At 39.5% G+C, this 22378-nt stretch overlaps 1 protein-coding gene across 3 annotated transcripts in view; it reads right to left on the bottom strand.

The window, feature by feature from the left end:
- The window catches only part of SNX30 (sorting nexin family member 30), a 117941-nt gene that overhangs the window by 31082 nt on the left and 64481 nt on the right, over positions 1-22378 (bottom strand). For 2 of the 3 annotated variants that reach the window (XM_057548871.1, XM_057548874.1), the window contains exons 3-6: positions 20699-20809; positions 9226-9384; positions 5150-5345; positions 3553-3752 (exon numbers count right to left, since the gene is read on the bottom strand). In XM_057548871.1, the coding sequence (XP_057404854.1) occupies positions 3553-3752; positions 5150-5345; positions 9226-9384; positions 20699-20809 (666 nt within the window). The remainder of the gene's footprint in view (positions 1-3552; positions 3753-5149; positions 5346-9225; positions 9385-20698; positions 20810-22378) is intronic. The other variant, XM_057548873.1, reaches the window with a different exon arrangement.

The following is a 22378-nucleotide window of genomic DNA, read 5'->3' as shown; positions in this document are numbered from 1 at the left end:
AAATCATGTCATCTGCAAACAGTGACAGTTTTACTTCTTCTTTTCTAATTTGGATTCCTTCTTTTTCTTCTCTGATTGCTGTGGCTAGGACTTCCAAAACGATGTTGAATAAAAGTGGAGAGGGTGGACATCCTTGTCTCGTTCCTGATCTTAGAGGAAATGCTTTCAGTTTTCACCCCTGAGAATGATGTTTACTGTGGGTTTGTCATATATGGCCTTTATTATGTTGAGGTAGTTCCCTTTATGCCCAGCCTCTGGATAGGTTTTACCATAAATGGGTATTGAATTTTGTCAAAAGCTTTTTCTGCATCTATTGAGATGATCATATGGTTTTTATTCTTCAATTTGTTAAGATGGTGTATCCCATTGATTGATTTGCGTATATTGAAGAATCCTTGCATCCCTGGGATAAATCCCACTTGATCGTGGTGTATGATCCTTTTAATGTGTTGTTGGATTGTGTTTGCTAGTATTTTGTCGAGGAATTTTGCATCTATATTCATCAGTGATATTGGTCTGTAATTTTCTTTTTTTGCAGTATTTTTGTCTGGTTGTGGTATCAGGGTGATGGTGGCCTCGTAGAATGAGTTTGGGAGTGTTCCTTCCTCTGCAGTTTTTTGGAAGAGTTTGAGAAGGATGGGTGTTAGCTCTTCTCTAAATGTTTGATAGAATTCACCTGTGAAGCCATCTGGTCCTGGACTTTTGTTTGTTGGAAGATTTTTAACCACAGTTTCAATTTCATTGCTTGTGATTGGTCTGTTCATATTTTCTATTTCTTCCTGGTTCAGTCTTGGAAGGCTATACCTTTCTAAGAATTTGTCCATTTCTTCCAGGCTGTCCATTTTACTGGCATAGAGTTGTTTGTAGTAGTCTCTTATGATGCTTTGTATTTCTGCAGTGTCTGTTGTAACTTCTCCTTTTTCATTTCTAATTTTATTGATTTGAGTCCTCTCCCTCTTTTTCTTGATGAGTCTGGCTAATGGCTTATCAATTTTGTTTATCTTCTCAAAGAACCAGCTTTTAGTTTTATTGATCTTTGCTACTGTTTTCTTTGTTTCTATTTCATTTATTTCTGCTCTGATCTTTATGATTTCTTTCCTTCTACTAACTTCGGGATTTGTTTGTTCTTCTTTGTCTAGTTCCTTTAGGTGTAAGGTTAGATTGTTTGAGATTTTTCTTGCTTTTTGAGGTAGGACTGTATTGCTATAAACTTCCCTCTTAGAACTGCTTTTGCTGCATCCCATAGGTTTTGGATCGTCGTGTTTTCATTGTCATTTGTCTCTAGGTATTTTTTGATTTCCTCTTTGATTTCTTCAGTGATCTCTTGGTTATTCATTAACATATTGTTTATCCTCCATGTGTTTGTTTTTTACATTTTTTTCCCTGTAATTTATTTCTGATCTCACAGCGTTGTGGTCAGAAACGATGCTTGATATGATTTCAATTTTCTTAAATTTACTGAGTTTTGATTTGTGACCCAAGATGTGATCTATCCTGGTGAATGTTCTGTGTGCACTTGAGAAGAAAGTGTAATCTGCTGTTTTCGGATGGAATGTCCTATAAATATCAATTAAATCTATCTGGTTTGTTGTGTCATTTAAACCTTGTGCTTCCTTATTAATTTTCTGTCTGGATGATCTGTACATTGGTGTAAGTGAGGTGTATAAAGTCCCCCACTATTATTGTGTTGCTGTCAATTTCCTCTTTTATAGCTGTTAGCAGTTGCCATATGTATTGAGGTGCTCCCATGTTGGGTGCATATATATTTACACTTGTTATATCTTCTTCTTGGATTGATCCCTTGATCATTATGTAGTGTCCTTCCTTGTCTCTTGTAACATTCTTTATTTTAAAGTCTATTTTATCTGATATGAGTATTGCTGCTCCAGCTTTCTTTTGACTTCCATTTGCATGGAATATCTTTTTCCATCCCCTCACTTTCAGTCTGTATGTCTCCCTAGGTCTGAAGTGGGTCTCTTGTAGACAGCATATATGTGGGTCTTGTTTTTGTATCCATTCAGCAAGCCTGTGTCTTTTGGTTGGAGCATTTAATCCATTCACGTTTAAGGTAATTATCGATATGTATGTTCCTATGACCATTTTCTAAATTGTTTTGGGTTTGTTTTTGTAGGTCCTTTTCTTCTCTTGTGTTTCACACTTAGAGAAGTTCCTTTAACATCTGTTGTAGAGCTCGTTTGGTGGTGCTGAATTCTCTTAGCTTTTGCTTGCCTATAAAGCCTTTGATTTCTCTGACAAATCTGAATGAGATCCTTGCCAGGTAGAGTATTCTTGGTTGTAGGTTCTTCCCTTTCATCACTCTAAATACACTGTGCCACTCCCTTCTGGTTTGTAGAGTTTCTGCTGAGAAATCAGCTGTTAACCTTATGGGAGTTCTCTTGTATGTTATTTGTTGTTTTTCCCTTGTTGCTTTTAATAATTTTTGTCTTTAATTTTTGTCCATTTGATTACTATGTGTCTTGGTATGTTTCTCTCTGGGTTTATCCTGCCTGGGACTCTCTGCGTTTCCTGGACTTGGGTGGCTATTTCCCTTCCCATGTTAGGGAAGTTTTCGACTATAATCTTTTCAAATATTTTCTCGGGTCCTTTCTCTCTCTCTTCTCTCTTCTGGGACCCCTATAATGCGAATGTGGTGTGTTTAATGTTGTCCCAGAGGTCTCCTAGGCTGTCTTCATTTCTTTTCATTCTTTTTTCTTTTTTCTGTTCCACAGCAGTGAACTCCACCATTCTGTCTTCCAGGTCACTTATCCACTCTTCTGCCTCAGTTACTCTGCTATTGATCCCTTCTAGTGTATGTTTCATTTCAGTTATTCTATTGTTCATCTCTGTGTGTTTGTTCTTTAATTCTTCTAGGTCTTTGTTAAACATTTCTTGCATCTTCTCCATCTTTGCCTCCATTCTGTTTCTGAGGTCCTGGATCATCTTCACTCTCATTATTCTAAATTCTTTTTCTGGAAGGTTGCCTATCTCCACTTCATTTGTTGTTTTGGGGTTTTATCTTGTTCCCTCATCTGGTACATAGTCCTCTGCCTTTTCATTTTATCTGTCTTTCTGTGAATGTGGTTTTCATTCCACAGGCTACAGGACTGTAGTTCTTCTTCTTGCTTCTGCTGTCTGCCCTCTCTCCAACTACTTTTAAAATTTGTTTTACTTTCCAAGATTTCCTCAACCTCATCTTCCAACTTTAGTTTTCAATTTTATTTCAGCAATCATATTTTAACCTCCAAGAGCTCTAATTACCCAACTGTTCTTTTTCCACAACATACTGTTCTTAATCAGCAGATGCTATATCTCAAACTCTCAGAGAACACTAATAAGAATCTCTTCCAAACTTTTTTTCTTTCATTTAATTCACATACTTGGTTCACCATGTGCTCTTTTTATATGTCCATGAGGTCAGTCCACATGTCTGATCCTGCCCACCCAGGAAGAAGGAAATCTGTACCACATGCAAATAGGCAAGAATCAATTACTTTTTGATTAATGACTACAACAAAGGAAGTACCTAAGTGCACAAGAAGTGAGTCAGCTTACCTTCATGGAGTCAGAGTATAAAATATATTCCCTGAGCACAGGTAGAAAGTCTTCTGTCATGTCCTCTGTCAGCTCTTCCAAGGCTGTAGAGCAGTTGCCGATGCAGGCTGACACTCCCTCCAGGGGCTCAGCCAGCTCCCCCTCTAACGCACTCCATGTGGAGTACACAGGCCCATATTCTCTCAGCTCTACAAGGTACTCTAAAGGAAAAAGAGAAACCAATTAAGATCTGGCTGGGTAGCAATCACTGGTATTACTGCCTCAATAACCAATGCAGCCAAGAGCTCTCTGAGTATGCTTTCCCTTAAACACAACACTGTTTATAACCAATTTTTTTAATCTCCAAAAGCTGATACTACAGCTAACACTATAACATCAATCAACTCTACTCCATAATAGGAATGTCATGCCTCTGGATAATGGGGACCACAATGCCTTTGGGGGAAAGTGGTGGGAGCTACATCTACCAAATACCTTCCTAGAAACCTACTCATCTACCCCTACAGTGAAGCCATATTTTAACAGGCAATGGAGGCAGAGTTTCATATAGGTTTGGGGGGGGTGTTTTTAAAAATTAAAAAAAAAATCAGTCACAATGGAAAAACAATGGAATTTTAGGAAACACTTGATACAAGAAATGTGGTCTTACATAAGCAGACTCACTCTCTCACTCAGGGGTCACCCCAACACCTTGGTCCCATCAGAATTTACCCCACATGATCTTTAGGTGTAGATGGTACCTAAAGCCATTTCCAAAACCTGCAGGCCCTACAGGATACCAGCAGCAGGTAAAGGAGAATTAAAGCACAGGGAACAAGGAAAAATGTTGTTTGATTTCCCCCACAAAAAAACCTGGTCTATCATTTGTCACCAGGATTCTTGCCATTACAACAAAATGTTGTTGCCATTTTTTTAGTAATCAATGGATGGCAACTACCGGAGAATCCTTCTCTATGTGTTTCACATCACATGCCAGCATGATCATTAACACTGTTCAGGTCTATTTGGCCTACACACGTGTAAGAAAACAAAGGGCCCCAACATTCTGGGACACAAAAAAGCAAGTGGCCATGAGAGGGGTGGGGAGGAAGTGGTGGCAACAACCAGGAAGGTTAAAGAAAGGCCTCATAACTCCCTGGGTCAGGAAGAGTGGGTTTGAAATGAAGCAAGGGTAGGTAGGTGAGTCAATTTCAAGCCTGAAGGCTCATTAGGATCGTAACTTTGGCAAACACTGCTCTCATTTTGAACCATCTTTCTGCCAAAAAAGATACTTAAGTTTATTTTTTAAATGATCATTGCTATGGATGAAGGGAAGTTGAGCGAGAGAAAAGTGGAAAAGCCTAGAGGCTGAGTGGTTGTTTGCTATGGGGAAAGCAAACACAAGGATGAAATGCAGGGCAAGGGACGGGATGCAAAATTTTACTCTGGTCACAACTACCTCCCCCGCTCCTTGTATTTATTTATTAGTTTTATAAGAAAAATGTGGCCTGGTTCTGTTGCTCCAGCATATCTGCATTTTGATTCTGCTTGGCACAATGAATGCCATTTCTGCAAACGTGGTCCCTGGGCCTGATCAAGAACTCGACAGAGAGCTCACCTATTTCTTCCTTGATGATCCGCTGGGCTATTCGATCAATGGTTCCCAGCTTGAGCGCAAATGTGTCTAAGTACTCGCCTATGGCTGCAAACTCGAGAGGCCGACTCCTCAGCTTGTAGCCGCCAGTGACATGCTTGACCGACTCACCCACTCGAGTCAGCAACGCCATCCCTTGCTTCTTATGGGCATTCAGGTCCTAAGGATGACATGTGAACAAACAAACTCAAAGGGCTCAACTGCTCACGTGGCCAGGACTCAGTAAGCCAACTCCTTTAGGCAGTTTCCTTTTGGAAATGGAAGACTCAGAAAATAAGGAGGTGAGTTAGGTTAAGGCGCTCACCACACACAAACACACACACGTCTCCTCTCCTTGCCATCACAGCCATCACAGCCACCACGCTCACACTCCTGCACCTTTACGCCCAGGTCTCTTTATACAGAGCTGGACTCCTACCTTTCCAATCAGGTTCCAATCAGAGCTGGACTCCTACCCTTCCAATCAGCACACCTTCCTTTAAACACAACTGTTTAAATACAAGTTTTTAAAAAAGTGTCCCTTTCTCCTATACCAAATATCCTAAATTGTCTTTAGGAGCAAAATTCAAGAGCTGAGATTCATTCCATTCATTTATTTATATCCTAACCAAAGCCATATAAGGGAAGTAGAGGGTGGGAAGCAGGAGACAGTGACAGGAAAGGCAGTGCTACAAAACCCAGGCCAAGGATAGATGCTGCAAATGACAAAACATTTTACCCTGGATTTCTTGGTCGAGGCATAAATGGGAAATACGTTCAGCTGCATAATCCACTGAACTGAAACCTGTAAAGCATATTAGTCTGCCAGGTAAAATAAATGTCTTCCTATCATTAAACTCTAAGGGGAATCTGCAGTATCTTCCCATTGTTCTATGTCACTTACTTTAATGGTGCCTTCAAAAGTGGTTTTACAGAAGATGCAGGTGTCTGTTCCTTATGTCTACCCTCGATACTAACAGAATGATAATTCCTAGTCCTAGAGGGGCAGGTCTACAGGGAGAGAAGGGAACACGGCACAAGGCCACTGCTTTCTGGTGACCTCGCCTCATGCAGGGATAGAGCAGAGCCTAACACAGCTGTCTGACAGCCCCTTCCCACGTGACACACCATCCCAGGCTCAGGTCTCCAAAAGTGCCTGAAATGTAGATCCCTCCTGATTTCACGTCCTTCTCCTCCATGCAGCCAAGGCCTTCACTTCTGCTCTTGATTCTGCCCTCTCCTGTCCACACTTCCCCCACCAGCCAAGGCCCTTGCCCTCTCAAGCATCCCTTCTCTCCTGTCTATAATTTCAATTTCTAATCCTTCAGCATGTGAAATATATGTGAAGCTCACCGATCTTAAAAATGGCAGCAACCTCCTCTAAGCTCCCTCCTCCATCTCTGTCCTTCCTTTCTGTGCCACCTGCCTGAGACCAAGTTCTAAAGATCCCATCTCGGGGAATTCCCTGGCGGTCCAGTGGTTAGGATGCTGCGATTCCACTGCAGGGGGTGAGGGTTTGATCCCTGGTTGGGGAGCTAAGATCCTGCATGCCACAGACAAAGAAAAAAATTTTTAATCAAATAATGATCTTATCTCCCCTTCTAACTTCATACACTCTAGATAAAAGCATCCCCGTAGGCACCAGGCTTTCACAAGACCGTAACTGAAGCCCTGGAGTTCTAGGAATTGCTCCATAGACCATGTTTTTTTGGATCAGGGTTCGATCCAAATGGACTCACTGGACTGCATAAACTCTACTTCAAGTAGCACTTTACAAAGAACCCCCAGTTAACCAAGTTCATTAACGTGTTGAGTACAGTTATTTAGTCGTACCTATCTGACTGCTGCACCCATTCTGCCAACGATGAAAACATTGATTTGAACACAGCTGATACTAAGCACCCTCCACCTCCCCCAGCATCAGTGGCTTCTTCTTAAGGACCCTTCTAATTTGTGGTAAGATCATGTCATCACAAGGAAGAGGAAAGCTTCCGCATTCACTATGGCAGAGCATGTCAGTGGCTTATCTAAGGACAGGACCAAGTTATTCAAAGCGTTTTAAAAGAAAACATGGGGGTATGGGGTGGGTGAGATGGGGAGTTATTGTTTAGTGGGTCCAAAGTTTCAGTTTTGCAGGATGAAAAAGTTCTGGAGATTAGATGTACGACAGGGTGAATATACTTAACATTTCCCAACTGTACACTGTAAAGGGGTTAAGATGGTAAATTTTATGTCATGTGTATTTTCCCACAATTAAAAAGAAAAAAAAGAAAAGATGAGGTTATTTAGTGCATTTGCTTCAGCAAATAAAACTGAACTAAGGCAGGAAGCTGTTCTTTTGAAACAAGCCAACTCCCCCGTACTCACTCACCTCAAGTTAGATTTTGATTAAGACTTTGAAGGGCTTTTAAAAAAAAATCAGTTAACTCTGATGATAGAAATCAGGATACTGTTTAACCTGGGGAGGAGGGGGGTGGTAGTGATTGGGAGCAGAGATGAGAGAGGCTTCCAGGGTGCTGGGGATTTTCTGTCTTGATTGGGTACTGATTATAAAGGTATGTTCATTTTGTGATCATTTATCGAGCTGTGATTTGTATACTTTTCTGTATGTATGTTATACTTCAGTAACAAAATTGAGCAAATTAAAAATAAAATCAGTTCATATTGCCTGGTCCACAGATGAACACCACATATACCAAAAAAAAAAAAAAAAACCACCTTTCGTACTTATTCTTTACACAAATTCCTAATGACCAGGGGTCCAAGCTTTCTCCTCCTTTGTCTCTTTATTCAATAAAAATGACGAAACTTGAGGGCCTGTCTGGACAACGGACCACTAATCTGGGTGAAACAGTGAGCTGCACTTTTGGAGAACAGAGTGGATTTTACTTTGTGTAGTCACTGGAAGAACTACGTCCGAGGAGCAGTTCACCAGGAAATACTTATTTTTAAAAAGAACATAAGTTTGACCTGTGTGGGAAAGGCTTCCAGGAAAAAAAGAAGAGGAACAGGAATGTCATCAAGGAGGCTAAGTGCCAACTGAGGTCTAGGAAAAAGTAAAAAAAAAAAAAAAAAGAAACCACAACACTGGAGGACTTTGCCAGGTGGCTCTTATGTCCGGAGAATGGCATCCCCTCCAACGTCTTTACGGCAACTGATGTTATCTGTAAATATTTCTCCATTTTGCCATTTTGAAAAAGAAAACTGGAAAGTACCTGGGCCTTGATACCCTTGCTAACATGGAATGAATTACCTATGGCCTGAATGTGAGAATAGGATACAGGAAAATAAACAGATGGGGCTGGAGGGAAGCTGGCACAAGAGTCTGAACACGAGCTCCCATATCTGCAGACAATCAGAGTCGAGCACCTCAGGTTGCCGGCCAGTTCTGCCAACACGGAAGTTCAGAGAAAAGTCAGGGGTGCCAACTTGAGTTTGAATACATAGAATCTGGCAGCTGTGTAGGCCCCAACTATTTCCCTGGCAAGTGCTTGGAAAATGCCCACCGGCTAGGAACTTGGCTGCGGGCAAGTAAGGCTGAACTACTCTTGGTCAGGCAGTCCGTGGAAACTGTGGCCTCAGGAGCCACGCTGACCCTATTTCACATCCTAGGGATACCAGCTGAACTAGTACACACACCCTGAACTTTAGTTTCCTTGTCTGTGAAATGAGGCTATGAGCAAATACTCACAGGGTTCCTGTGGAAAATGTGCTTACCAAACACTCGATAAACATTCTTTCCCTTTCGTGCCCACCGCTGGTCAGAATGGCCTCACCCAGTAATATCACTGGTAAGTGTGTAGGGAAACACTTATCTCTGCTTTTTGGTAAGTGAAACTATTCTAACTTCCTTGACTGTTGCAGGGGGATATCTCTCCTAAATTCTAACACGGAAACCGTGCCAGGGCAGATGAGCACCAGAAACAAAAACAAAAGAAACAAACCCAGAGCAATTCTATGACACCCACTACAGGGGTGGCTTGTGAGAGATCAAAACAGCTTTTAAGAAAGAGCCCAAAGAATGCTAATCTGGGAGAGGAGTATGAAAAATTCTGCCTTACCTTAGCAGTAAGGAAAACATTAAAGTGTTCATTGAAAGAAAGCACAGGATGATCCGTAATTCTTTTCAGGAATTTATCCAAAGCTTTTCTTCTGGTCTCCACAAACTCTTCTGAAAAACGATCCACAACACCTTTCACCACAAACTTCTCAGGAAGTGGCTACGATGACATGAACAAAAATATTCAGAGTAATTGATAAGAAAGTGCAAAGAAAAACCAGGCTAGCAAATAAGTCCTAGGACCCATCTGTCAAGAACAGTCTTTCTTCATCGGTCAGATCTTTATGTAGTCATCAGTATAAATATTTCTGAAAAAATACCAATGGAGTAAATCACAACTACCCTGTCAATTTTATAATACAAGAAATGAAACAGTAGAGCATGGTCCCTGGAACACAGAAAACAGTCGGTTAACATCTACCGGTAAATCCGATAGTATAGTTATCTTTACATTGCTTGATGCACAGGTGATATAATGGGAAAGTTAAGGCAAGATAAGAAAGAAAGGAAAGGAGTCAGACAACATCAGCCACACAAAAATTTATTTAAATATCTTAAGATCCTACTCCCAGTTCAAGGGGTAAAAGAATTTGGTGAATGAAAAATTAAGTACATTAGGGAAACCCATGTATCTAAAAAAATACCTTTTCTAAGGCAATTTTTTTGTTTAGGTTTATGCTTAAAGGTTCTTAATAAAATAACTTCCTTTACTCCTCACTCAAATAAATCTCTCCATTGTATTTACTCTGAGCCAATATTGTCGGCAATTTAAAACTACCCGGCTTCCAAGGGATCTTTGAGCTTTAACCTATTTCCGTAGCAGCTTGATTAAAAGGCCTTCCTCGTTACTGCCACCACAGGGAAAGAGAGTATCTGCTAATGCACAATTTGAAAATGTTTTGGTTATGAAATATTAAAAGAAAATTTATATTTAAAAAAGGACAAATGACCCAGTAGACATTTCTCCAAAGAAGATGTACAAATGGCCAAAATGCACATGAAAAGATGCTCGACATCATTAGTCATTAGGGAAATACAAATCAAAACCACAGTGAGATAATCATTAGAGAAACGCAAATCAAAACTACAATGAGGTATCACCTCACACCAGTCAGAATGGCCATCATCAAAAAATCTACAAACAATAAATGCTGGAGAGGGTGTGGAGAAAAGGGAACCCTCTTGCACTGTTGGTGGGAATGTAAATTGATACAGCCACTATGGAGAACAGTATGGAGGTTTCTTAAAAAACTAAAAATAGAACTACCATACGACCCAGCAATCCCACTACTGGGCATATATCCTGAGAAAACCATAATTAAAAGAGACATGTACCACAATGTTCACTGCAGCTCTATTTACAGTAGCCAGGATGTGGAAGCAACCTAAGTGTCCATAAACAGATGAAGGGATAAAGAAGATGTGGCACATATATATATAATGGACTATTACTCAGCCATAAAAAGAAACGAAATTGAGTTATTTGTAGTGAGGTGGATGGACCTAGAGTCTGTCATACAGAGTGAAGTAAGTCAGAAAGAGAAAAATACTGTATGCTGACACATATATATGGAATCTAAAAAAAAAAAAAAGGTTCTGAAGAACCTAGGGGCAGGACAGGAATAAAGACACAGACGTAGAGAATGGACTTGAGGACACGGGGAGGGGGAAGGGTAAGCTGGGACGAAGTGAGAGAGTGGCATGGACATATATACACTACCAAATGTAAAATAGATAGCTAGTGGGAAGCAGCCACATAGCACAGGGAGATCAGCTCGGTGCTTTGTGACCACCTAGAGGGGTGGGATAGGGAGGGTGGGAGGGAGACGCAAGAGGGAGGAGATATGGGGATATATGTATATGTATAGCTGATTTACTTTATTATAAAGCAGAAACTAACACACCACTGTAAAGCAATTATACTCCAATAAAGATGTTAAAAAAAAAAAAAAACCACAGTGAGATACCACTTCACGCCCACTAGGATGACCATAATAGAGACAGAGAAAGACAGGAAAGGAAAGAACAAGTGTTGATGAGGAGATGGAAAAACTGGAACAAGCCTTTAAGTCTGCAACCTCCTTAAACTCTGTAATATGTCAATACAGAGATTTTTTTTTTCTTGTAAGTTATAGACCCCCAAGCGCACACACACACACACACACACACACACACACAAATGTTGAAATAAGATACAGGAATAAGGACTTACGCAATGTGGAATCCTAAGCACTTGGAGTGAGAAAGCCAAGAAGCAACCCAATTTATAACACAAAAGCTTTCAAATATTTAGGAACTGGCAACACCAGCACTGCTGGAAAGGAAGCACTTGGGTATGAGAGAATTCAACAGCCTCGACTTGAAGAGCTTTGGGAAGCCCGTATGTTTTAGATCTCAAGAGTAAAGACTCTGCTGGGTGCCACCTTTGCCTCCGTGCCTCAAGTGGCTGTGGAGAACAGCCCCCTCCCCAAAGCTAACTATTCCATCTGTGTCCTTGACCCATTAGTTCACTATCATGCACCTGTCACCATCAATTAATTGTACCTTCTCTACTGTTTTATCTTCAACATCTCCTCATCCAGCTCTATTCTGAGTCTATAAAAACATGGTTGGTTCTCTTTGTACCTGAAGAAAAAAAAAAATCTATCTCTTGACCTTAAATCATCTCCACTCTCCTTCCTGTCTCATTCAACCTTTTTGAAAAGAACCATTTACATTTACTTCCACTCTTTCCCTTGATTTCTCAACCCCCAACCTTACTTCACCCCAAAACGAAGCCATCATTGGTACTGCCTTCAATGCTGCGTTTCTCTGCCCTATCCCTGCTTCATGCAGAAACCGCTCTTTTAAAGATCATCAGTGACTTTCTAATTACCAAACCCAGTGGATATTTTTATCTCATGAGTCCTGTTGAGCATACTCTCATTTGCCTATGCTGAACAGGACTTAGGAAAAAGGCCTAATGAGCAAATAAGTAGTTAGGTATGCCTCATTTCACGTAACAGATAACCTTCTGAAAAGAGTTATCCATTCTTCAGATTTAGTACATTGAACTTTGTTTAAAGAATCAGGGAAGCTTGCTATTTAAAGGAACCCTGAGGTGAATCCTTCTGCAAACAGAATTTCCTTCTGTAATAAGCATCATTATTGCCAAATGTACATGGCTTCATAAATTTGTTTCTTCCTATTTCAAGCTTCCTTAAAGGGATATACCTACTCTCTGCCTCACCCTTATAATTACCTTCTGGGTTGTTTATACATAGGAACCTGGATTGCTGGTGAAATCAAGGGCATCTACACTCTGTAAATGAAATAATACAAGTGAAGAAAGAGTTCAACACAGCTCCCAGCACATGGTAGATATGGAATGAATGCCAACTATTTGTATTAATTGGTAAATACTGAGAACAGTATTTACCAATTACAGAACAGAACACTAGCTATCTATTTTACATTTCGTAGTGTATATATGTCCATGTCACTCTCTCACCTCGTCCCAGCTTACCCTTCCCTCTCCCCATGTCCTCAAGTCCATTCTCTACATCTGCATCTTTATTCCTGTCCTGCCCCTAGGTTTTTCAGAACTTTTTTTTTTTTTTAGATTCGGTATATATGTGTTAGCATACAGTATTTGTTTTTCTCTTTCTGACTTACTTCACTCTGTATGACAGACTCTAGGTCCATCCACCTCACTACAAATAACTCAACTTCGTTTCTTTTTATGGCTGAGTAATATTCCATTGTATATATGTGCCACATCTTCTTTATCCATTCATCTGTCAATGGACACTTACCTCACTACCCTTCTACCTCACTACAGCTCATATTGAGCTACATGAGTTTCTTGTAAATTTTGGAGATTAATCCTTTATCACTTGCTTCATTCGCAAATATTTTCTCCCATTCTGAGGGTTGTCTTTTCATCTTGTTTATGGTTTCCTTGCTGTGCAAAAGCTTTTAAGTTTCATTAGGTCCCATTTGTTTATTTTTGTTTTTATTTCCACTTCTCTAGAAGGTGGGTCAAAAAGGATCTTGCTGTGATATATGTCAAAGAGTGTTCTGCCTATGTTTTCCTCTAAGAGTTTTATAGTGTCTGGCCTTACATTTAGGTCTTTAATCCATTTTGAGTTTATTTTTGTGTATGGTGTTAGGGAGTGTTCTAATTTCATTCTTTTACATGTAGCTGTCCAGTTTTCGCAGCACCACTTATTGAAGAGGCTGTCTTTTCTCCATTGTATATGCTTGTCTCTTTTATCAAAGATAAGGTGACCATATGTGCATGGGTTTATCTCTGGGCTTTCTATCCTGTTCCATTGACACCTTGATATTAATCACTGAGACTGATTTTGGACTTTTAACTTCCAGAACTACAAGATAAAAAATTTTTGTTGTTTATGTCACTTTTTAAAAATAAAATCACCTGGTGTGAGGATGAGGGAGTGGGTAAGGACAGAGATGAAACAAGATTGGTCATGAGTTGGTAAGTGCTGAAACTAGGTGATGAGAACATGAGGGCTCATTGCACTGAATCTCTCTGCTTTGGTATGCTTGATATTTTCCATAATGAAAAAGTTTTTTAAAACTATATATGCATATATATATTGGAACCTTCAAATAATCCTATCTGCAAAGCATTACAAGAACCCACTAAATATTTCAAGGTTTAATCTTAAAATATTTACATTTTATAGCACTTGATACTTTGGTAAAGCACTTTCACATATATCATATTTTATATTAGTTTATAAGAAAGTATTTTATAATCTATGAAACAAAAGTATAGTAGATTGTCCCAGAAAAGCTACTATTTCTGGGTGGGAAATCTGGACAAAGATTTCATTTGCTCAGTCTTGATATGTCCCGTTTCCTCTTGTCAGCTTTTAAACTGTTTCTTCTATGCAATTCAACAAATATTTACTGCATACCCACTACATGACAGAAAACTATTTTTCCTATTTATATCAAACTAACAGAAAATATTGCTCCTAACCAAAAATAGTAACAAATAAAATTAAAGAGCATCAAGATTAAAAGGAAATCTTGCCATCTGCAACGACATGATGGACTTGGAGGGTATTATGCTAAGGTAAATAAGTAATACAGAGAAAGACAAACACTGTATGATATCATTTATATGTGGAATCTAAAAAATACAACAAACTAGTGACTGTAACAAAAAAAGAAACAGACTCATAGATACAGAGAACAAACTAGTAGTTACCGGGGGAAAAGGAAAGAGGGGAGAGGCAATGTAGGGGTAGGGGATTAAGAGGTACAAACTATTATGTATAAAATAAGCTACAGGGATATGTTGTACAATACAGGGAATATAGCCAATATTCTATAATAACTATAAGTGGAGTATAACCTTTAAAAATTGTGATCACGACATTGTACACCTGTAATTTACATAATATTGTACATCAACTATACTTCAATAAAATTATAGGGATAAAGTTTTTTTGTTTTTTTTTTAAAGAACAGTCACAAAGCCTGATTTAATTCAGGTACTGTAAAGTTCAACTAATGATTCACTATTAACTTACCTACTTGGTAAGCTAAAAGCATATATATTTAACAGTACAAAAAAAAGGAGCCAACTAGAAAGTGAAGTTAGACTTTTTACTGATTATTTCATATTAAGAAAAACAAATGCTGCATTACAAATTTCTTCCTATTAATTCCCATGAGTTTACCACTACCCAAAACAAAACTGGGTCCATAATAAATACAAATGCATCCTTCCAGCAAAGCTCCCTTCATAAAAACTGAAGCAAACATTAAATTTCTAAGTGAAATTAAAAACTAAAGACTTTAATAAATGTATTTGCTTCATCTTCAAAATGTGCATCCATTGAGACATGAAATCTCTCTGCTGTGTAATTATTTGTGCCCCAGTAAATGAAGCGGTATTAAAACCAACTTCTGAGACAAAAAATAAATTAAAAAGCAAAAACCACGTCACAATGAAGACTCTCTGGTGGCTCCAACTATTAGATTACAAAGAAAAACAAGTGAATTGCCATTATGAGATGACAAACATAACACATCCAGCACAGTTCTAGTTTTAGGTTGGCATTTGAAGAACATATGATTATTTCTTTCTGCTTTTAAAATTCCAGAAAAACAAAGCAATATAAAAAGAGAAAAATCTGTTGCAGCACCAGAAAATATAAAGGTACTGTTAACAGGACAGAATTTGTTAAAGACACAAAGCAGAAAAGATTGGATTGAGAGAAAAATCAATCAGTATCAACCATTTGGTGACACTACTCAGGCAAAGGAACAGTCGGCTTAGGAAGTAAGGGGTTGAATTTCCCCAGTAGAGCCCCAGAAGCTGCCAAGTTCAGAGCCATAGGGGCTGGAAACAGGGCAGGTCTCAGGACAGTCAATGGGGAGAGGCAAATGAAAGAACTTGGGGCCTCCCCAGAACCACAGTCTGGCTGGCTGTTCACCTACAATTTCACATGGCTCCAGTGAAGCTCAAAGAAAGTGGGAACTTTATCTCCATGCTTATAACGTAAGCAATAGACTCTGAAAGCTTAGGAATTCTCACATTTTTAACCATAGCTAACTAAAATTGGCAAAAAGAAAAACCCACAAAAAAACCCCCAAGAACCCACCACCACCCCCCATTTTCCAACTGATTCAAAAGATTCGAAAGTTCACCTGAAAAATAAAACGTGCAAATAGCCAGAAAAACTCGGAAAACAAAGACTACTGTGGGCATAGATGGGGACCTATCCAACCAGATGATGAAACATTCTGTAAACTTATAATAATTCAGTAGTGTAGCAGGGACACCACACGAAAGAGAAAAGAGATCGATGAACCAAAATGTTCAGAAATAGCCCCAAAATGTACAAATCTAACGCATGACATAGTCTAATACACAAACTATTACACTGGTGATTGATCGCTCCTAAATGGTTCTGGAACAACCCACCATCTGAAAAAAATAAGATCCTCCCATCTCACATCAGAAAAAATTCTAGATTTAAATATAAAACATGAGGACATAAAAGTAATAGAAGAAAATACAGAATATTTTTTTTTAACATCCTAGGTTAGAAACAAGCTTCAAAGCCAGAAACTGTAAGGGAAAAATTAACTTGGCTGGGAGGGAAGGGATGTTATCTTTTATGGAGTCAAGTTGAAGACAAAAGACAACTAGAGAAAAAATAGATATTCTCAACTGGGTTAACTTCCTTCACAGATATGGAGTGTTTACAAACCACTAAGGAAAAAAATAGAAAAATAAAGAGGCAATTCATTAAAGAAATGCCAACAGTCAATAAAGTCATAAGAAGACATGTAGCTTCACTGGTTAAAGAAATGAAAACTAACTGTATAAGAACAAACTCAAAACGGATTAAAGACCTAAACTTTCTAAAAGCTAAAATTATAAAAATTTTAGAAGGGACTTCCCTGGTGGTGCAGTGGTTAAGAATCCGCCTGCCATTGCAGGGGACACGGGTTCGAGCCCTGGTCCGGGAAGATCCCACATGCCGCAGAGCAACTAAGCCTGTGTGCCACAACTACTGAGCCTGTGAGCCACAGCTACTGAGCCCATGAGCCACAACTACTGGATCCGTGTGCTTAGGGCCCATGCTCTGCAACAAAGAGAAGCCACCGCAATGAGAAGCCCATGCACCACAATGAAGAGTAGCCCCTGCTCGCTGCAACTAGAGAAAGCCCGCGTGCAGCAACGAAGACCCAACACAGACAAAAATAAATAAATTATTTAAAAAAAGATTTTTAGAAGACAACATAGGTGTAAATCTTTATGACCTAGGATTAAGCAATGGTTTCTTAGCTAAAACACCAAAAGCACAAGCAAACAAAGAAAAAATAGGTAAAGTGGACTTCATCAAGATTTTAAAACTTTGTACTCCACAGGACACCATCAAGAAAATAAAGAGACAACACGTTAAACAGGAGAAAAATTTTGCAAATCATGTATCTGAGAAGAGATTAGTATCTAGATTATATAAAGAACCATTTTAACTCAACAATAAAAAGACAACAACCCAATTTTAAAATGGGCAAAGGATCTGAACAGATATTTCTCCAAGGAAGATAATAAAGGTACATTTAAAAAAAAATTCAACATCATTAGCTGTCAGGGAAATGCAAATCAAAAGCACAAAGAGATACCATTTCATACCCACTAGAGTGGCTATTATCAAAAGGAAAGATAATAACGGGTGTTGATGCAGACCTGGAGAAAATGGAACCCTCATACACAGCTGGTGTGTACATAAAACGATGCAGCCACTTTGGAAAACAGTCCGGCAGTTCCTCAAAAGGTTAAATATAGAGTTATACATGATTCAGCAATTATATTCCTAGGTATACACCCAAGAAAAATGAAAACATATGTCCACACAAAAGCTTGCACATGGATGTTCATAGCAGCATTACTCATAACATCCAAAAAGTGGAAACAACCCAAATGTTCATCAAAGGTGAATGGACAGACAAAATACGATATATCCATAGAATGGAATGTTACTTGACAATAAAAACAAAGCACTGACATGCGCTACGACATGAATGAACCCTGAAAACATTATGCTACGAAAAAAAACCCAGTCACAAAAGGCCATTGTGTATGATTCTACTTACATGAAATGTCCAGAACAGGCACATCTATAGAGACACGTAGAGTAGTGGTTGCCAGGCAATGGGGAAGATAGAGGATTTGGAAGCAACAGGCAAGAAGTAAGAGGTTTCTTTTGGGGGTGATGAAACGGTTCTAAAACTGATTGTGCTGATGGTTACACAGCTCTATGAATACACCAAAAGCCCTTGACTTGTACATTTCACGTGGGTGAATTGTATGGTATACTGAATTATACCTCAATAAAGCTTTTAAAAAAAAAAGAAATGAAAATTTAAACAATAATTATGTTACATGTTTACTGGGTCTCCATCTGATAGTTAACTCCCCTGGGCAGGAGTCCCTTGTCTATCTTATTACCCTTCACCTTCCCAAGGGCAGTAAAAAGGCCTAGTAAAAGGACCAAAGTCGATTATTAATAACAGACACCTCCCAGCAAAGCTGCTGTAAGACGAATTTCTTTGGGGGGGAAAAAAAAAGTTTGTTTGCAGTCTGACTTTCATATTTAAGTCAGAGATGCTCTCCTACATTAAATCTCTCTCCACCGCAGATATGCACTAAGAATTTATGAAGAAATTTAAGTCACTAGATGCTTCTACTCACTGCTTTTACCCAGACCACAGGGAACCAGACTTAAAGATACTCTGGATCCACCTTGGGCATTCTGGAGACTTCCATTCTCTCAGTTCTGGCTTCTATGCATGAGTCTACTATGTTTCACCAGCAGGTGTCGCTGTCTAACCTTTGGTCTTTAAGTACCAAACTTCATGTACTCCTAGTTGCCAGGAAGTGGTGCATAATTCCCCTTATGCATAGTGTGGGCTACACATAAAGAGCAACTTCCTTCCAGTACAGTATGGAGAGGGAGAGAAAAAAGAGTAACTGTACAGTGGAAAAACCTGATAAGCACTATCTCAAGTCAGGTAATCAAGGTTAACATCAACAGTGATAAATACTGTAGATGATAGTATATACCCCTTATATGATGTAATGAGAATGGTACTTTACCCCTGTGCTTTTCCTCCTCAAAACACATCACCCCAGGCTAACTATGAGAAAAACATCAGACAAATCTCAACGAAGGGACATTCTACAAAATGCCTGCCTGGTACTCCTCAAAACTGTCAAGGTCATCAAAAACCAGGAAAGCCTGAGAAACTGTCACAATCAAGAGGAGCCTGGGACCAAGTAGACATGACAACTAAATGTAATGTGTTACCCTGGATGGGATCCTGGAACAGGAAAAGGACATTAGGCAAAAAATGAGGAAATCTGAATAAAGGACTTTCAGTCAAAAATAATGTATCATTACTGGTTGATTATTTGTGACAAATGCACCATACTAATAAGCAAAACTGGGTGTGGGGTCTGTGAGAATTTGCTGTACTATCTTTGCAATAATTCTGTAAATCTAATACTGTTCTAAAATAAAAGTCTGTTTTAAAAAAATTCACTAGCTGCCAGTTTTGCCAAATTAAGATTTTAAGGAATAGCTCCAACTGTTTAAAACTATAGTTTCTTTTTTGGCATGTTTTTAAGTGATTAGAAGACAGAAAAGCAAAACTTCAGGCCTGGAGAGCAGAGGGAATAGATGGGGGGGGGCGGGGGCGGTGGTTTCCCTGAGAAAGAATGGAGCCCCAGGCAAGACCCATCATTCCCATCACAGCACTAGCAACATGGCCACTTTTGCCTTGAAAACTAAGAAAACTGCTAGTGTGTTCACAGCATATTCAGCCTTTTCCAACCATGAGGGGAAGACTGGAAGATGCAGTGGTAGTAGGAAAACTGGCAGTGCTAAGAAGTTATCCAGCCAAGGTTTTTACTGAAAGATAAAGCCCTGCTGAAGAGTTTTATGACCCAAATTGCCCTAAAGCCCCAAAGCCCAAGAAACATCTGAGGTCTAAACAGTTATTTATATTTTAAAAAAAAAGTAGAGAAGTACTCAATACATTTGTTGATTTTAAGTAGTCTTTTAAGTTTTATTTGCTCTGGGCTTCCCTAGTGGCGCAGTGGTTGAGAATCTGCCTGCTAATGCAGGGGACACAGGTTCGAGCCCTGGTCTGGGAAGGTCTCACATGCCGCGGAGCAACTAGGCCTGTGAGCCACAACTACTGAGCCTGCGCGTCTGGAGCCTGTGCTCTGCAACAAGAGAGGCTGCGATAGTAAGACCCGCGCACCGTGATGAAGAGTGGCCCCCGCTCGCCACAACTAGAGAAAGCCCTCGTGCAGAAACGAAGACCCAACACAGCCAAAAATAAATAAATAAATTAGTTTAAAAAAAAATTTTTATTTGCTCTAGTCTTGTTTTTTAAAATGTGCAGCTAAAATAACAAATAAATAGTATGCTTCTTCAATAAATAGAGTTAACTGGCTTTTGGTTTGTTTTCTTAAAGGAAAAACTGTGGTTGAGTGGATTGTGTGCTAGATTCCTGCTCTCAGAATTACCCATGTCTAAAGAAAGCCCAGCCAGCTGTAATCTGAGACATCTTTCTCCACCTGGGGGCAGCTATCCAAACCGCAAGAATGGAGTCTAGGAAGGGTGAAACAGTCTTTAAGGAGGCAGCAAATGAGAATTAGGACTCTCCATACCTCAAAAAATTGTTATAATAAAAGTGAAAATCTATCCCAACCCACCCAAGAAACAAGCATACTGTATAGCAAATCAGAAATCAAAACCCAAAAGGTGAACTGTATTATACAGCATCCATAAAATGGACATTTGATGGGTGAATCTGGTATGAAATGTAAGGTAGAGTTCGTCCATAGTTTAAAGGGTGAGAGCTGAGTGAACACCGTCAGGAAAGAGAATGCAGGAAAAGTGAGTAACAAGCTGTACTGACTTAGTACCTACGGGAATGAGATGAGTGGGCTGGGATTCTTCCAGTTTGTTCCTCAACCAGTCAAAATCCTGGTATCTTCGACGAACAGAATATTCTGGCAGGTCAAACTCCACCCGAGTACTCTGCAAATGAGGACAGTGGAACAAAATCAGGGTAAGGGAAGAGTAGCATACCTTGGCAGAATGGAAGGAAAAAAGCTCTCTTTGAATAACCTGGGCAAGAACACACTTTTCTTCCACCAAACGCACCAGCCAAATGGCAGGGCTTACCAACACGGAATGACAAGTCCGGGCCACGGGGTCCAGTTAAAAATTTCAAGGATCTAGAATGAAAATGTTGAGGTTTCATTTCCCCCTATCTCAGGAAATGGAACTATCCCTCAGAATTGTCCTTAGAAACATTTGATTCATTTCCTCCAAGTTTAACTCTGAGCATTGCTTTTAGCAGAATAATTCCCCTGAGGATATTGCTACTGAATCCAAATCTGTGAATCTGTTAAAAAAAAAAAAAAAAAGTCTCCACCTTCTGCTAAATATGCTGACAAGTTTTGCCAAAGGCAGAGGGGAAACAAACAAAAAGTAGAGATAACAGATCACCTGCTCATTTAGGAACCAGACTAGATGAAAACAGAAAAGGTTTTGCCCACTCTTCCATATTCTGCCAGGACCATAAGCTTGAAACTATATTGTATTTTAGATGATTTTTTAAATCTAGAAGGAAATAATAGTAAAATATCATTGTATTGCAAAAAAAAAAAAATTCCCTGAATTTAAGTTTTCTGAAATATGATTGCAACACTTTGATAACAAAAACCAATATTAAATAAAATTAATTTATACCAAAGCAGGATTTTTATACATTAATTTGTCCAAATCCAAATTATGTCTCAGATAAGCCATTTTTCCCTGTGAGGGTACCTACCGACTATATGACGGTCACAGTTCTCAGAGGTTAAAGCACAAGATAAAAATGGTTCAAACTACATTTTATAAATTTATTGAAATCTTTCAAGCCAAAAGTCTGTTTAAATCCATGGAACCAAGAAAATCTTAAAAACACATGAACAAGGGACTTCCCTTGTGGTGCAGTGGTTAAGAATCTGCCTGCCAACGCAGGGAACACGAGTTCAATCCCTGGTCCAGGAAGATCCCACATGCCGCGGAGCAGCTAAGCCCGTGCGCCACAACTGCTGAGCCTGCACTCTAGAGCCCGTGAGACACAACTACTGAAGCCCGCATGCCTACAGCCCGTGCTCCGCAACAAAAGAAGCCACGGCAACGAGAAGCCCGTGCACCACAGCAAAGAGTAGCCCCCACTCGCCACAACTAGAGAAAGCCCGCGCACAGCAACAAAGACCCAATGCAGCCAAAAAATTAATGTTTTAAAAGGACAGTAACTTAAAAAAAAAACAAAAAACAAAAAAACACATGAACAAGAGTCATCCATCAAAGCAGCAGCCAGTGAACAGCTTTAGCATCAAAATTATGATTTCATCCTTCCCAGAAGCCAGGCTCACGGTCTGCGCAAAACTGTGCAGTTAAAGGACTCAGTCTTGGACTAAACCCCAGCTAACTCTTTCTGCCTCTTCTCCCCTTTTCAAAGTTTCACACACCGGCATACGCCCATGAAACACAACCTTCCCGTATGATGCAGGCGTAGGGGTGGGAAGACATGGGGAAATTTGTTTAATT

This window comes from Balaenoptera acutorostrata, chromosome 6 (assembly GCF_949987535.1).
Source record: "Balaenoptera acutorostrata chromosome 6, mBalAcu1.1, whole genome shotgun sequence".
Classification (NCBI taxonomy): Eukaryota; Metazoa; Chordata; class Mammalia; order Artiodactyla; family Balaenopteridae; genus Balaenoptera; species Balaenoptera acutorostrata.
The sequence above is the reverse complement of the archived record's forward strand: the minus strand, read 5'-3'. Positions and strand labels throughout refer to the sequence as shown.